Source organism: Strigops habroptila, chromosome 3 (assembly GCF_004027225.2).
Source record: "Strigops habroptila isolate Jane chromosome 3, bStrHab1.2.pri, whole genome shotgun sequence".
NCBI lineage: Eukaryota > Metazoa > Chordata > Aves > Psittaciformes > Psittacidae > Strigops > Strigops habroptila.
This window is the reverse complement of record NC_044279.2, coordinates 77,056,212-77,073,495: the sequence shown is the minus strand read 5'-3', so window position 1 is coordinate 77,073,495 and position 17,284 is coordinate 77,056,212. Positions and strand designations below refer to the sequence as shown.

The following is a 17,284-nucleotide window of genomic DNA, read 5'->3' as shown; positions in this document are numbered from 1 at the left end:
GGAGCACCGAATGACCACAAGTTTGATAAGCCAAGAAGTTCCATGGCTTCTCCTTCATTATTCCTATTTTTTCCTATTTATTTGCTCCCCAAATCACAGAACTCTGAAAGCCAGGGCAACCTTTTATCATCTTTTGAGACACCTGTGGAGGAAGTTTCAGAGCAGATGAATAAGATGGAAATGGGAGTAGGCTCTGTTCCCCTTACCCCTGCTCTTCAACAAGTCATTCGCACATGAATTTCAGGCAGCACCTGGCACTGCTTTTTAAACAGCTGGCGGTGCTCTGTAAGGGGCCATTGAAAGGGACTGTGATAAAGTTACCTTGTCACAGTCAAGCGTTTCTCAGTAACTCAGCACACAATAGATGGAGGCTTGATTAAACAGCAGGCAAAGAATGAAAAGCCCATCTAGAATTAAGGTGGCTGTAAGCTCTGGGGGTTAAATGTACTGTAGAGAACCAAAATTACATGACACAGTGAACAGACCTGGTTCAATTCAGCTTTTATTATCTTTCTGTACCCACACACCTTTGCAGAATATATCTAAAGTGCCAGCTCAATTTTCCCACCCATCTTGCTTTGGTATGGAATCAGCGCTGGTTGAACCTCCTCCTTCAGGAACTTTGCCACCTGTTCAAGAAAGGCAGGGAAAAGAAAATGAGCAAAAGAAGCGGCCTCCCTTCTCCTCCCTATTCAGACCTGTTTTTCTCACTAGGGTCTCTTTCACAGAGCCACCTAACAGTCTGATATGTCCAGGGTCAAAAGTGTGAAACCCACAGGGAAGAAAGTCAAGAAAGCCAAGGAAAATAAAAGAGAGAAATGTGTCTGCCTTAGTAGTATGCAAAGGTACATAATATGTGCATTCTCTGGCACAAAACAGGACTCAGCATTAAGCAACATGTTGCTGCATTACAACCCATAGGACCTGTAGTCTGTTTCCACTACTTACCTGTTGAGGAGCACGTCCAGTGAAAGAGGAGGGATCCAACAGGCTTTCAAGTTGTTTATGGATGGGGCTAAAGTAAGGATCAGCACGGACACGGTCAATGAAGTCATTATCACCCCCTTCCTGTTTCACAACAGCAGCTGCTTGCTGGGAGAGAACGCGAATCTTCTCGTGGCAATCCTGTAGGAGCAAGGAGAAGAGGAGGGGAAAAGAAAAAAGTCATTCCATTGCTACTGGCAGCACATATTCATCCCTTGTGCGGGAGGGAGAAACATCAAAGGCTGCTGCACTGGACAGCACACAAATGAGATACAGCTTGGACTACAGAGTGTCATAGACCACTGTATTAAAACTAGATTTTCTTCATTCTTCTGCATCTGCTCTTTGAGACTAAAACAGTCTGAATGTCACGTGTCCCCTGTTCAATTATGCCACAAACTTAGAATCAGAATCACAGAATGGTTTGGATTGGAAAGGACCTTAAGATCATCCAGTTCCAACCCCCCTGCCATGGGCAGGGATACCTCACCCTAGACCATGTCACCCAAGGCTGTGTCCAGCCTGGCCTTGAACACTGCCAGGGATGGAGCATTTACCTCTTCTGGAAAATTCTTACAACAGTGGAATCCTTTAAGCTTCTTCAAACTTCCCAAATACTCATAGGTGTCACTATAGTATTTTTTTATCAGTTGTAAACAATGTAAAACATCTGCAGATTTGGAAAAGAACCTGTCCAACTTAACAAGCAGTGAGACTTACATAAACCATGGCTTACATAAGGACAGACTGAAGGAAAAAAACCCCACCTCACAGACCTGAAGGCTTTAAGACATTCTCTCCTGAAGAACTCTTACATGGCACTAAGACTGGCAAAACCCTTACAATAACTGTTCTGAAAGACTTTCTAATCCCTTGCCTTCCTGTGGAATCAATCTGTAAAAACAAGGGAACCCAACTGCAAAATCAGATGCTCCATGCTGGCCCTAAAATACAGTCACGTGGTTGCATTTACAGCCATGTATGAATCTTCTCCTCTTACGTATTATCCTTGATCTATCTTCAGTTAAGAGGAAAATAATCCTGTTTCCTCCTTCCAAATGCCATCTTGCTCTAGCACTGACCTGTGTCATGTGAACAGATCTGTCTTCTGAATGTTTAGGGGAGGGTGCTGTTCACTAGTGGGGAAAGGAAGTGAGCTTCTGTGCTATGAGGTGGGAAAGCACAGAAAATGTCCTGTTCCAGAGTTCTCAGCACATAAAAATGAAACATACGAATGTGAATATGAACGGCTTTTATAAATGTACTAAACTCTATAGATTTGTAATCAAACAGCACCAGAAAGAAGGCAGGCCAATAATAAACACAAATGAAATTCACTATTCAATCTAATCAAAAGAGAAAGGACTGTTTAAGTAAGTATGGAATACTTTAGAAAGGGAACCAGCTGAAAAGATAATGAAACTTATCCACATGGTGTGACCCTTAATACGTTTAGTTAGGAAGCTTACTGACTGACCCAGTGACAAACATCAGAGACACAGGGGAAAAACAAACAAACAAAAAGTATGTTTCCTGACTAACATCATGGGTGAGTTGCCAAAGTGTTTCAGAGAACTAGAACCACATATCCCATGCAAAGCCTTTAGCAAACGCTTCCACTATTACTATCTTGCAAATTTAACCTCTGTCCCTAACGTGGAAGTAATCATAAAAGGAAAAAATTACTATCTTAAGGTAAGTGAAAATAAGCTCTTTTATTAAGATGTAAATTTGATTATCAATTTTAAATTGAATTGTGAAATTAAATGATAAGGAAATATAATCTAGTTGTGCCTGGATTTATTTACTAAGGAAAACATTCAATTTCAATTTGGTTGAACGCAGAAAACTGAATGAAGGACCATAAACAAAGTTAATAATAAAAAGCACCATACTGAATTAGGGAAGAGTGACATGTGAGTGAATGGTTTGGAATGGTCTTACTTGCTTTCTCATTAACAGCACTGATTCATTCTTTTAATTTATAAAGTAGCCAACTGCCAACATATTCCATTTAAAGAAGCCTGGCCTGTGTTCCAAGTTCCTTCAAACATTTACAAAAGGAAAATGCCTACTAGTATCTAGTATAAAAATAGGTCTCCCTCTTCTCCAGCACAGCCAGCCAGATTAGCTCAAACACACAGTGTTCCTAACAGAAAACATGGATCTCCACAATTGCTCTCCTGAGAGAGCAGAGACTGGCTTTGCAGCACCAGTGTAATATTAATAACTCTGTGGGAGCAGGTGGAGAACAAAGAAAGGTGAGACAGCCAGGGCAAGAGCCCAGATACTTTGGTTTCTCAGGACTCAAATACCAGGCAGTGAACAAAGGTATTCTGGACTGCATTTGTACCTGACGATTGCCCCCTGCTTTCACCATCGCCATGATTATATTCTCTGTGGCCATGAATGGCAGCTCCTGACGGATCCTCCTCTCAATCACCTTAAACAAAACAAAACCAAAACAGAAATAAGAAGCAGCATTATAGAAATTCTGTAGACTGGGACTCCCAGTGAAGTTTTCCTCTCCCTTTGAATCTCCAGGACTGGACAATGATGCAAAGATAATTTCTCTTTGTGAACTTAGCTCTGGAACTCCAGGTATTGAAGCTGATAATACTTAGAAGCTCTGTCTTGTAAGGGACATTACTATGGAAAAGATATACAACTGTTGGGGTTTTTTTTAACGTGTAGGTAAGTGAGAGGACTGTATGAGATCTGTTTTTTGATGCCGAGTTCTACAGATCCATGTTGTAGCTCAGGTTAAAAATACCTTCTGTGAGAAGTTTTGAATTTACTATCTTTTGGCTTTAACAAGTACCCTTTTCATGTCTGCCCTGCAAACAGTGAGACTATAGCAAGAATAGAGAGCAAAATTCAGAAACTATTTGAACTAACAGATAAAAACAGAATCCTTTGAGTGGAATGATTTTTATACACGTTGGCATAGTTGCAGCCTTATGAAGGCAGCAGCACTGCACACATGATCTCCTGCTTTACCTTTGGATATACCACAAGTCCCTCGGAGATATTCTGTAGTGTACTCAGAATGATGTCAGCTGTGAGGAAAGCCTCAGCCAGACACACGCGCCTATGAAACACACATACCCAGGGCCCCAGTTAGCAAGAAAGGCCATGTTCCACGCTACGTCAGATCTAGCTCTTTAGCTTCTGTAAATAATTCTCTAAATAGCACTACTGTGGCCTTAAAGCTGGAACTGTTCTACTCATGGGTGCTGCTTGGTGCTTAAATGTCACAACCAGGAAAGCTAAAGAACATCTTATAGCAGTAGCACTCAAGCTGGGGAGAAAAGAGGGGGTTTTGGTTTGTATTATTATTGTTGTTGTTATTATTGCCAGTAGAGGGAGGGAGAGGGAGAGAGAGGAAGAGAAAGGGTGAAAGCACACATATAAAGCTCCAAGATAATTCAGTGATTACACAGCTAGGAAAGAGGGAAGCAGGTTACAGAGCTAGCAAACTCATGAGTATCTTCCTGTGTTCTACGTTGCCCTGATCCCACCCTCCAGGAGTAGGACTGCTGCACACTCACGCTGTGCCTGGCTGCGCTCAGCGGGGAACTTTCAGAGCAATCCATGCATTTAGTGGGGGCTTCCTCCAGGAGACCAGCTCCTGGTCACAGAGGAAGCTCCTGACAAAAAGGAAAGGAGGGAAAGGAAAGGAGTAGTGGGGACTGAGCTATATCAGGCAAAAGGCTCTATGTCACAGTGCAGCAATTACAGCATGATCCACCTGTGATAGCAGTGCCCGGTCCATTCTAAACTGTCATCTTTTAAAATATACTAGTACTTGAACCTTGTGCTACATTTAAGGCCCCCAGTTCTAGCTCACTGTCTTAAAAAGGATTTTGCTGTTTTGTAGGTTGATTGCATTTTCTCCTTTCAAAACACTGTGGCTTTAACAAGAAAAATCCAAGAAACAGAATTTTTTAATTGGATTATGAAGTGGACAAATGACCCTCTCTATTAGATGAGATGAAAGTAAAACCTGAAGCATCCCAGAACATCTCTCAACACCTGGTAGCTATTGGGAAATAAATATACCGTTATCAACCAGTATCAAATGTCTTAAATGTATATTGTTTGCTGCTGCCTGTGCAGCTCTTTTCTTAACAATGCTAGCAGCTGAGGAGGGAAGTTCTTTTAGGAAAAGATCTTCTACGTTTTCATGACATTTTATGCAGACATTATGTTTGTGGAGACATTTTTAAAATAACGTTCTCATCAACAATCTTAACACTGGTTTATAGACAAAACTGTTGCTCATTGTTCCAAAAGCCCCATACCTTAGGAATCTAAAGACTTCTATGATTCTAGGAGATCAAATTCTGCAACAAAAGACTACTCTGAAACTAAAACATTTAAAATGTAAATATGAACTTTACACAAATTTCGTACTAACCAGAAAGTGGAAGCATTGAATTTAATTGCTGTAATTTACTTTATAATAATTATAGATAACTCTTGCTCATCTCAAAATAGTCATAATGAAGAGTCAGAAAGCAAAGTTTGCTGAGCGATCTCTGAAAGACTTGCACAGGTTTTCCTGAAACATTACTTAAAAATAATGTTTGTGCTCTTTCTTTAGGATCTGAACTTGTTTACTTACTGTTTTTTATTTCTTGTAAAGGACAACACTTTACAAAGAGATTAGAATAAATTTCTTTAGAGTATTCAGAGGGTTAAGGGATTACAAATAAAATGTTGGATTATTCTTTTAAGAAGTGAAGAAGAACATGGTCAAAAATCACACTCAAAACAGGGAGGAAATTTTGAGAAATGTGAATACTGTTACAATAGGCCGTTGAAACAAGAAGACCATGAGAGCAATTTATTACCATGGCTTCTGCATCCCTTCCTCTCTCTACTGGTTTACTTTACAGAGATCTTGACGAGAAAAAACCCCAACAGTTTTAATCTGATCTTATAGAGAAAACAAGTTTGTAGTCTCTAGATTCTATTGAGACTGCTTTTCATCAAGATGGTAACTTGTGGGTTTAGTTTAAAAACAGTATTTTCTAAATACATCAAAGGGCCTTCCTGCACAAGACCCGCTGAAATCGCTGCACTGCATGATCTAAACAAACCTGTTGGCACTGTCATCCAACGTTCGCTCAAACCACTGCACAGAGGCTGTCTGGAGGGGATCCAGCACCAGCGTCATCAGGTGTCGAGCCAGGCTGCAGCAGCGTTCTGAACGCATTGGATTCCTCTTGTAAGGCATAGCACTTGAACCTGTGAAAGGGGAAAGAGTGATGGGAACAGGGCAACAGAAGCAGTACACTCAGGATGAAGAGATGAAGGTCCTCCCCCAGGTTAAGAAAAATGTGTCAGGAATCATGTTTTTACTAAAGCCTCAAAATATGATTTTCTAAGGACAAGACGGAATAAAGAAAATGACACCACCACGCTTCCCCTTCACATTAGAAACATCCAAATGTGGGGAGAAAAAAGTGAGAATTTTGCAATTCTGCAAGACAGAAGTGCTACCACATAAGAAGAACAAATGGACTTAATTTTTAATGCAGTACTTAGCACCATCTCTCTAGCCTACCTGTAGCAACTTGAGCAATGTTGAAGACCCCATCTGCTCAATAATATTGTCCTTCAAAGTCAGATACTCACACTGCTGTCAGTTGCTCTGGTGAATGGGTATCAAAACCATTCACAGAATGTAGAATGGTTCAAGTAACAGATCTGACTAAGGCTTCATTTGCCAATTCAATCCTATGCAACTATTTAAGGGACCTGAACTTTCTTCCAACCAAAAGCCAAATCTCTTCCTTCTAGTAATGTCAGAAACGCATCACTGGTATTCTTCTGGCAAGGGTCCAGCCTAGTTTCATTGTTCCAAACTTGCCTGTTTATAAAGACCAAAATGCTAAGTCAATCTGAAAACCTACAGCTCCAGCCAGTTTCAAGAGGAATGGAAAACACTAAGAACTCCTCAGACCCAAGTCTTCTTCTGTGGGGAATGGGGCATGCATGACTGCTTCTGCTCTCCCCCTGACCCACGAAGTGCATGAATACAAATCTGATTTTAATTACTTACTATCCAAAAACCTTTGGGTAAAGTGCCCTTTTTTTCTTTTCTGTTTTTAACTTCTTTTTCTTTAAAAAGGACCTAAAATACTAATAATGTCAAGCCCCAGTTAATTTAAAGCGACTACTGTCAGTGACATTTCTAAGTATCATTAAAAGGCTGCAGCAACATAAATTAAAACACACACATCAGTCCAGGAAATGTCTCCCATCCCTTACCAATCTGGTCTTTCTCAAAAGGCTCCTCTATCTCCTTCAGATTGGCCAAAAGACGAATGTCGGTACAGATCTAGAAAAAAACCCACAGAAATTAACAAACAGAACCAAACTAACACACACCAGTATATACTCCTGTTAGTGTTATTGGAGAAGTGTTTCCATCTGTGTCTGAGAAGTAAACTTGGGAGGGCACTGAAAAATTTGACAGAAAGATTGACACTGCAATCATACTTCCTGCCTAAAAATCCCAGTCAAGAAAACATAAGGAAGAATGCATTAGAATATAACAGGACTCCAAGAAGGGCAAATGTTTGAAGGGAATGGAAGACAGACCAGGAGGGAACACTGAAAATGCACAACAAAATTACACAGTGATTTGCAAACACAGATAATGTGTGTTTGCTGAATGAGCCAGCCTACAAAAATAAAAGACAATACCACAGCCCAAGAGAAGGAGGGAGGGAACAGAGATAAATCAATGAAAAGCATCCACAAGGACAGAATAACACCATTATCAGAGAAGCAATTAACTAGGAACAAATGGTGAAATATAAAAACTCTGTACACCACTAGGAAAGACATTTAGTTTAATTGGATCAATTTAGCATAGATTAGACTAACATCTGGTGTGGGATTTATTAACCCATCTTGGAATCTCCTCAGTAAACTTGCTTTATTTGCCACTGGTCTTAAGATCTTTGCGGTTTGATTACTAGATATGTACCGAGCGGTATTTGCATGATCACAAATAGAACAGCTAAACAGGAATACCAATTAATATTTCTTGAGAAAAGCATCTTGCACCATGAGCGCCTTCTCTTCACGATCTAAAACGTTTTTCCCTCTTTCCAGTGTATACAAACAGGGTGCTCACCTTGTGTATAGATGCCCCCAGACTGGCGAGCACAGATAGGACTTCAATATCCACCTTGCGACTATAGGTCTGCCCTGTGACCATAAAAGCCCTAGAAATAAGCACAGAAGGTGAGTGCTCCAGACAGATACAACGGTACTGCAAGACTTTGAACAAGGAGTGACATGGTTCTTAAAGTGGAGGGCTGTCACTCTGCCCTGATGAGAACAACTTTGGATTCAGGCTGTCAATTTCTTAGGGCAGCATGCAGATGGCAAAGAGAAAAACAGAGGGAGAACTGACAGTTGTGCTTTGACAGGGAGACAAGTAGAAGCAGCCTGTTTAAAAGGTGAAGTTTCCTGCAGGAAGCTGCAACTGGGAATGGAAGATGGCAAGGGGAGGTAAGTCAACAGCAGCACAGATGTCAGTTTGGCAGCAAGGGGAAGCTAGGCCAACAGAGACAGCAGGAGTCACACTTTGCTAACACCAGATAGAGGTGACTAAGTATGCTTGTTACGTACCGCTTAAATCCTGCCTTTTCAGTCACTAATCTGTCCAGCTCTTCAACCTCAGGGTGAAGGAAAAAACCAAAACAAACACAGCTCAGAATGCAACGACTCACAAGGTCAGCAACAGTGCAAAGGACCCTCTGCTTTTCTCAGCTTACTGTCAACAGAAGTTTTACTTGTTGGGAAGCGCCCCCTCCCCAAATTCTGCTCACTTTCACACAGGGCCTTGTCAGTGGGCCCCAGAGGGATCACAGTGCCTTTGTGAATTTGATGCCAGAATCTCCATGTTCTGCCAAGGAGAACAGCATTCCAGAGGGGAGGATTGCCAAGACTGCAAGTCTACGCCCTGGGCTGTCTGACTTACTTTATTATGGTCTCCCTCAAAGAGCTGCAGAAAGCTGGCTTGAGTACCGGTGGTGCCTTTGACACCCCGAAAGCGCAGGTCATCCCGAGCCCGCTCCAGGTTCCGCAGGTCCATGCACAAGTCCTGAATCCACAAGCAGCAGCGTTTCCCCACAGTGGTGAGCTGTGCAGGTCTGAAAACAACCCAGAACAGAATGTGACTCATTGATAATTCGCACAGTAACTCCACAAGGACCACAGTTTGCTGCTGAGTCTACTGTTAAGACCTCCTTGTTGGCTGGTGTATCTGACTCCTCTAAGCAGAAACTGGAAAGATGTGGCTTACACCAGCAAATGTACTGAAGACATTATCATTCTTTTGAGGAATTAGAAGCATAGAACCACAGAATGTTTTGGGCTGGAAAGGACCTTAAGATCAGCCAGTTCCAACCCCCCTGGCATGTGCAGGGACACTTCCCACTAGAGCAGGTTGCTCCAAGCCCCGTCCAACCCGGCCTTGAACACTGCCAGGGATGGGGCAGCCACAGCTTCTCTGGGCAACCTGTGCCAGTGGCAGGGCGGTTGGAACTAGATGATCTTAAGGTCCTCTCCAACACAAACCACTCTGTGACTGTAAGTTACGAGACTTCCCGGGAACCGGTCCGTCTTCCCGCTGGCGCCCCCTGCCGGCCTGCACGGAGAGAAACCGGTGGGATGGGAGAAACGGGGGGGCTGCATCTATCCTCCCCCCAGTTCTGCTCGTCCAGGGCACAGGGGCTATCCTGTCTAACTGACAGCACCCATGTGAATTCCTCAGTGCAGAAACATCTGCGTTCACGTTGTGATTTTAAACGATTCCTCTAAGGGACTGCTCCTTCTTATTTATAAAACAGGATTCCTCAGCCTCTGGCCAAACATACAGTAATTAACATTTTTTGTAAGACCTCCGCTTTGAAATAAGTATCTGCAAGCTTCAACCACACAGTACCCCTGCAAATGCTTTGAGAAGAAAATGGGGATATTACGGAGTACTGAGAAGTTGAAATACTTCAAATTATCCACATAACTCCAAGGATAACCTCCACACTACTTCAAAAAAAGCATATGCACATAAACAAAGTGCTCCTGATTAAGCTCAGGCATAAAAAGGAAGCACACAAGATGTGGAAGCAGGGACCTGTGATCCAGGAGGAATACAAAGTAACTGCTCAGCACTGCAGGGATGGGGCTAGGAAAGCCAAAGCCCACCAGGATCTGTTTGATGTGGGATGTGAAAGGCAACAAGAAAGGCCTTTCCAAGTATGTAAGCAGGAAAAAGGAAAGCCAAGGAAAACATGGACCTGCTCATAAATGGCACAGAGGCCCTGCTGACAAAGTACATAAAAAGGCTGAGGTATCAATGCTGCCTTCACCTTAGTTTTTATGACTTTGCTTTGCGTACACTTCTTGAATACTCTTTTGTCCTCTTTCCAAAAGACAAGATAAAACTGAGCTCAGAGAACGCTCCTCCGAAAGGCTGTACATGAAGCTAAGGTGGATCACACCTTGCGACCTACGACTATAGCTGATGGAGCTGACATGGCATATACAGCAAAACAATTAACTGGAGACCTGACTCCAAGCTCTCACTCTCCTCTGGCAGAAATCTTGAAGTGCCAGACACAGTCTGACATGACCCGTGCTTAACCTCCCTGCCTCTCATGTTCCATATCACCAAGGCAGAAGATCCAGGCTTACCTCCAGGTGTACAGTTTAATGCCTCTGAAAGCAAACTATCTTCATGAAGCAGTAGATTAATCTACCTCAATAACAGACCAATCCAGATCTCCTGGTCCTTTGACTCACTAGTCCGCCTAAATCCGGGCTACTCCATTGCATTCCATTCCAGTCTATTTTTCTATTTCTTATTCTATTCTATCCTAAAAGCAGTCGGTGTCAGAAGTGCTGCACAAGACGTTTAAGTTTTGCGAAAGACAAAAAGCAGTATCATCCTGTTAAGCAGAAGAAATTCTTCCTGATTCTTCCCAGGGATCCATGTAGGGATGTACGAAAACAGACAGATCCTGAATCATCCCCTTAGAGAAAGCTTCAGCTAGAGTGACAGAGCAGCTGTAGTAACAAGTAGCCAGGAACAAACCTGTCTAAGCTGCAGATAAAACTAACTTAACTGACAGAAAAACAAACATAAAGAAAACGTGACTGGAAGACAGGCTTACTGCAATGCTCAGCCATGCTCTGAAACAGCCCAGAATATACACATCTGTGTTGGCCAGGAAGTTGTTCTTTATGAAGCTGTGTTAAAACAACTGCTGACAGCTAGTCAAAGCAATGGTTCAATTTCTGAGACAAGTCTGGAGTTAAGCACATACTCCTTTTCTGAACCACCAGCAATGTCTTAATGATGTCCAGCAGTACCAGCTGCCACTGGTCAGAGGTGAGAAAAAGAAGGATGAAAGAAAGCCACACCATGTCAATTTTGCTGAAGCACAGTTGACAAATGAAAGCAAAGGCTGATGGCTACTTACTGGTAGTGAGTGAAGCCCAAAGTAGGCAGGTCAGCATACTTCTCAGCAAAGTCGGCCAGCCGGCTTATCACCCTTGCGAGCTGGTGGATGCAGGGAGAATAGGTAAGAGGTGGAATGAGAGAAAAACCACACAGCAGAAGCTAGCACGCTTAAGCATAACAGCATTGTGAGAAAAAGAGGAGGGAAACAACTGCGCAGCCCTTGTATATTCCTCCTCTAACTGTAGAATATCATGTGTTTCATTTTTTCAGGGCATGCACATAATTTCTGCTTGCTACAAAACTCAAGCAAGAGACAATACAAGTGGCTGGACTGCAGGTCAAACTAGTCTAGTCCTCATGCCCAGCCTAATACTGCAGTTGGTTTATCCCTGGATGCTTTCTGTATTCCTGGAATTGGTCAGAAATAAAGCTGCTTTGTGGATAATTGACACAGCAGAAAATGGGTTCGAAGACATTCGGGTCAGACAGACAAAACTACACGCCCACTATATCTGACCTCAGAAAACTGTATTATATAGCTTCTTGAACACTGACATGCTCCTAGGAATATAGTCAAGGGGATGCCTAAGCTGACCCTGAAAGCAATGCAATTGTTTTCTAAAACTAGTACTCATAGCACAGATAAACAAGGAATTGCTTATAATTCCCATGGTGAGCAAAGAAGTTCTTGGGAAAGACTTGAGAAAAGAAAAGAAGGTACCTGGTCGCTTTCCTGAGAATAACCCAAACAGACAGCTCCTCCTAGCTTCCCAGCAAGGCTTGGGAAAATCCAAGTTAAACACAGGCTATTCACTGAACGTTAGTACTGCCCACTTCTGAGACATACCACAACCGTCTTCTCACCTTGGGTAGCAGCAGGTTAAACCCATCACGGAGGACAATCAGATCCTGAAAGAAGCAAAGTAAGTAAGTTTGGGCCTTGTCTGAAGGACCAGACACAATGACTTATCTCAGAGAAGACACATAATTAAAATATGCTTTGCTTTAAGTCTCTTCTTAAAATGAAAGCTCTGCTTTCCTTCTTGTACCAAATCTTGCAGCAAACTTGCTTATGGCAAAAATGCTGGTTCCATCATTGCTCCTTCTATACTATCCACAGAAAGTCATACGGAGCAGTAGAAGACCCATTTCCACCAACTAGGTATGAATGATTATTTTGAGATATTCAGGACGCCCATAGAATGACAGACAAAATCATTCATCCTGAGTGAAAAAAGCAGGCACCATAGCCTAAAGACAGCAGGAAAGTAAGTGGACTGATCACACAGCAGTCGTCTCTACTCCTGCTTTAGAGACTGAGATACAGCTAGGTGCAAGCGTCACAAGGAAGGTGGCACTTCCTAAAAGCCAAACAGGCTTGCAAAGGAGTAGGATGAAAATAATCACACAGCAGCTTCTTGTAAGACAAAAGCGGTTGTGAAGCTGCAATGACTTGGACATGGGAACAGCAAATACATACTGAGAAATACAGTTTGCATTAGTCAGGTTTTTCACAAACATTTTACAGTTCTGTAGAACGGTAGTACCTCCTTTTTCACTTAATACACTCATCCATTCTCTTGGCTACTGAAAAGCTTTATTTACCCTGAATTAATACAGTAGTTCCAAGCAGCAACTGAAAGCTCACGAGCTGCGTGTATCTAAAGTGGCCTTGTTTTCTAAGTCAGTGAACTCTTGTCCTTTCGGCGTAACTGACACTTTCCACGTTTCTGCGTGCACTTGCAACTCACCATCTCTTATCTCCTTGAATATTTAATGTGCAAGCAGAGCTTAGGGAACAGTTATTTTCCAGACAGACCTTGCTTCATTGCAAAAGAAAGAAGGCAAGAGAAATTTGCCTTCCTAGGGTAGCTAGGATAAAGGGGAATTAATTTCAACAGGAAACCTAATAAAAATATCTGAAAAAATCTATTTAATGTTATTTCATAAAGAAAAATTTATAAAGAGTTATCATGTAAGCAACTGTAGCTTTGTTTTGCCCAGCTCTGCAGGCAGGAAACAGAATGTATTATATTACCGTATTATCCCCTACGTAACAGGAAGTTGCTCCAAGGTGAATGATGGCTGCAGCTTTTGGACAGCAGTGGGCAAAGGTGTGAACATGGGCCATCACATCGTGACGCAGCTTCTTCTCTTCCTCTGCTGCCATCTTGAAGTCAATGTTGTCCAGATTGGCTTCCATCTCCTGTATCTGCTCATCTGTGATAGGAAGCCCAAGTGACTGCAAAGGGGAAAGAGCTTTCTATTTCTTTTTATCTTTAAGAGACAACCCAAACTGAGACAGAAGCTGTTTATGTAATTTGCTCCCATATGACATGTTAGGGAAGCATGGCAATTTGGCATAATCAAGAGCTGTAACAAGAGCAAATGCTTTCATTCTAGGGTTCTCCAGCCTTTTCCAATAGGATAGGACAGTGTTCATGCTTAGACAGTCCTCTTGGGCTTCGTACTTTCCTGAGTCTTGTAACATCCCTGTGACAACTACAAAAATCAGATACATGGCATAAAGTGATATAAAAATAGTATAGTTTTAACTTATTTTAATGAAATTTACCCTTTGGGTAAAGAACATTCCAGCTACCATGTGTCTAGATAGCTTGTGTCAGGAAGAACTCTTTGGACCACCACGAGACTTACAAAACTGTAAACAGCTGGGTTAGAACATATAGAAAGGTACATACCTATGATTCTATGTTTATACCTTTCCAAGTCCTAAAGTACTTCATCTCAGCTGAATCTGGAAGCTCGGGAAATCAGTCATTTGATTTGGAAGCAGGAGATAAATGCTTCTAGTTCACATTCAAAAATATTTGCTAAACCTTTTCAGCAAGCTGACTTAAAAACAGAGTAAGGTATCAAACCACAAAATCATACACTGGTGTAACTCTTGCATAGCTCTATATATGCATTCCATAATTAAGCTGAGAAAAAAATGTATTTTCCTGATACCAAGAGTTTACAAGTCCCACAGTGAACCTGGCATTACTGCCTTTTCCTAGTTAAAATGCCTTGTGCATTAGTAATTAGAATTCACTAGCCAGGAAGCTTCAAGGATAAAAACTATTTCAAAAGCTGTTTCCTTTCAGAACCAAACTGACTGACAACATGGTTTGCAGATGTGGAATCTGGAACTAGAGAAGACAAAGTAAGTGAAGCAGATGTGTCTTCAAGGTCCTCATCAGATAATTAGTACACATACAACTTAAAATGTAATGCTGCAAGTGTATACTCAAACAGGAACAAAAGGAACAAAACACCAACTGTAAAGGTTTTCTGCCTGATCCAGTTTCCAGTGAAATAATTTTTCTTATCTCACGTATTCTAAGTGGATTACTTGAAAATTTCTCTCCTAAGTAGGATGATTACTGAAACTATTTGCCTGGCCCTCTTCTTTACCTAAAACTTTATCACTAAATTGCACATTCCCTCTCTTACTACTTTCCTGCAACTTTTGGAAAACCTGTGGTTAGACATTCTTAATATTCTGATTTACTACAAGAATAAGTACTGCCCAGAGTTCATTCATTACTTTTATTTTCTTTTAATGTGTCCAAAAAGAAATATTGTGTATCTTCAATAAGGAAACCAAGTAAACTGCTTATATCTATAACTAACTGACCACTGACAGAGCTGACAGGTGCTGAAAGTAGCTGACTCTTCCTGCTGCAGTCCAGAGCTGACGTCAGAAGACAAACTCATCTGGAATGAGGAGACAGATAAAAATAGTGGCCTCCTTCCCACTATGAAAAGGGTGCAAGATCTGTCTCTGCTTTATGGGAACAAAACTCTATGGTGGCAATAGGAGGGAAAGCAAAGGTCAAGAGACAGGGGAACCCCAAGTTCAGGGCTTGGAAGTTGGCAACCTGGCAGTCTCAGCAGCTTGTTTTTCTCCTCTTGGGCAAGTTGTGTAAAGTATCTTGTTCTTGAACAGAAGAAAAAGTGATTATCTGCTGGAATTGATACGACAGTGTTTAAGTAATCATGCTTTGAACAAGCAAAGCTTTGTAAGCATGCATTCTTGGTACTGACACTTTCTATCTTAGGTGAGATTTGCAGCTGGCTCACTCCAGCAGTTCAGCTGTGACAATACCAAGCATGTGGCATCTCAGAGGGCAACTCCTATTTAACACAACTGTATAATTACATCTTCAGCTTCTAAAACGTCCCATTTGCTGCAGCATACTATTGGTAAGGCCATTGTAGTGGCATGATCCTTGAACTGGAGAAGGAACACAATAATGGCCCTGTGCACTGCTTGTTCATTCTCCAGCACGGTGCTTCTTTGCCCTTATGCTAAAAGTAAGTCAGACCTAGGGCTTGGATTGCTTCCGGACAACCACAGCTCTTCAAAAATGGAAACTAAAGGACTGTACAAAACAAACAAGCAACTACTGAGTGAGAGATAAAGCTGTCAGAAGGGAGGGTGGATTTGTGCGTTTTTTTCTTTGCTTTTTGGGAACATATTACAGCTTTTTCACAGTCAAAAATCTAATATAAGTCTTCCTCTCAGCCACAAGGAACCAAATTAGGGCATCTTAAATATTGACTGTCTCAGCTAGGAGGGCTGTAATCATACCCCTCATTAGGACCAAAGTCAAGAAAGTTCAGCTTAAACTACATTTAAAAACCGTTAACTCTGTAGACTCTGTTAACAGTTTACAATCATATGGACGTACTCTCACTTGCTGCTTCCTAATAGCTGAATTGATATCGATCTTTGGTGCTCTCAGGGTTGGGTTTTTTTTGTGGCACTTGGCCTGCCAGAAACATCATAAGCATTTTCTGGGTAACTGTTCTGCTCACTTCAGCCAAAAGTAAACTTATCTCAGAAATAAGGGCCATCTACAAACAGCTGGCTGCAGATGAATGGGGTGGTCCAGTTGGCACAAACTGACAGCAATGGGATTGCACGAGAGAGCTCTCACCAGTCACACCTCCTGAAAAGCAAACAGCCGATCGCTCCAGCAGGTCACCTGTGTTTGTGCAGAACACTGACCACCTCCCACAAAAACTGCTTAGCAAAGCTTTTACAAAGCTAATTTCACAAAAAAAAAAGGACAAAAGTTTAAGGGGGAGGACATGAGATAAGAAGAGGTGATTTGCTGATGGATGGATGACAGGTATGTGGAGGATTGCGTACGAAGGGTTGTATACAACCGGGCTTGCACACCCCCGACCCCCCCCCCCGACTCCTTCCCCTTTGCCCTCCCAAGGGGAGCCCGAGCGCTGCTCTGGGCAGTGTTCTCCCGCTCACCCCGGGCCGCTGCTCGCTCTCATTTCCCGGGGAGACACGACGCCCGGTTCCCACCGGTTCCGGCCCCTCAGACGTCCCGAGCAAGCGGGCGGCAGCCTGAAGGGAAGACGCTTCGCCATGGCAGTCCGCCCTCCCTCCCTGGGGCGAGCGCTCATCCCCCGCCAGCGCACGGGGGTGTCTCCGTCCCACCGTTACCTTCTCGGCCTGGGCGAGGTAGAGCCAGAGGCGCCGCCAGGTGCCGAACTTCTTCCTCTCGCTGAAGTTGAAGCCCATCCCGGGGCTGGCGTATCGCGACACCAGCGGCGAGCGGTACCGTGCCAGCCCGTCCTCCTCAGCACCGGGGGTCGCCATGGTACCGGCGGAACGACCGCGGCCGCGAAGGGGCAGAGCGCCCGCCGGCAGCGCGGGATAAGGGCGGGCGGCGGCCCCGCCCCCGGCGTCGTGAGGAGACCCCGCCCATGGCGCGGAAGGCGCCCCCTGGCGGCTGGAGGCCGCGCGGGGGGCGAAGGCAGCAAAGATGGCGGCGAGGACAGGGC

At 43.1% G+C, this 17,284-nt stretch overlaps 1 protein-coding gene across 1 annotated transcript; it reads right to left on the bottom strand.

The window, feature by feature from the left end:
* Window positions 1-484: 484 nt before the first annotated feature.
* Window positions 485-17,198, bottom strand: ADSL (adenylosuccinate lyase). Its single transcript, XM_030478346.1, has 13 exons — window positions 16,944-17,198; window positions 13,512-13,715; window positions 12,338-12,382; window positions 11,493-11,572; window positions 8,990-9,161; window positions 8,638-8,684; window positions 8,138-8,228; window positions 7,264-7,333; window positions 6,090-6,237; window positions 3,985-4,075; window positions 3,338-3,427; window positions 949-1,125; window positions 485-629 (listed from the first exon to the last, which is right to left on the bottom strand). The coding sequence occupies exons 1-13, from the start codon at window positions 17,097-17,099 to the stop codon at window positions 543-545; spliced, it is 1,458 nt and encodes a 485-aa protein (XP_030334206.1). The 5' UTR covers window positions 17,100-17,198; the 3' UTR covers window positions 485-542.
* Between the last annotated feature and the right edge of the window lie 86 nt (window positions 17,199-17,284).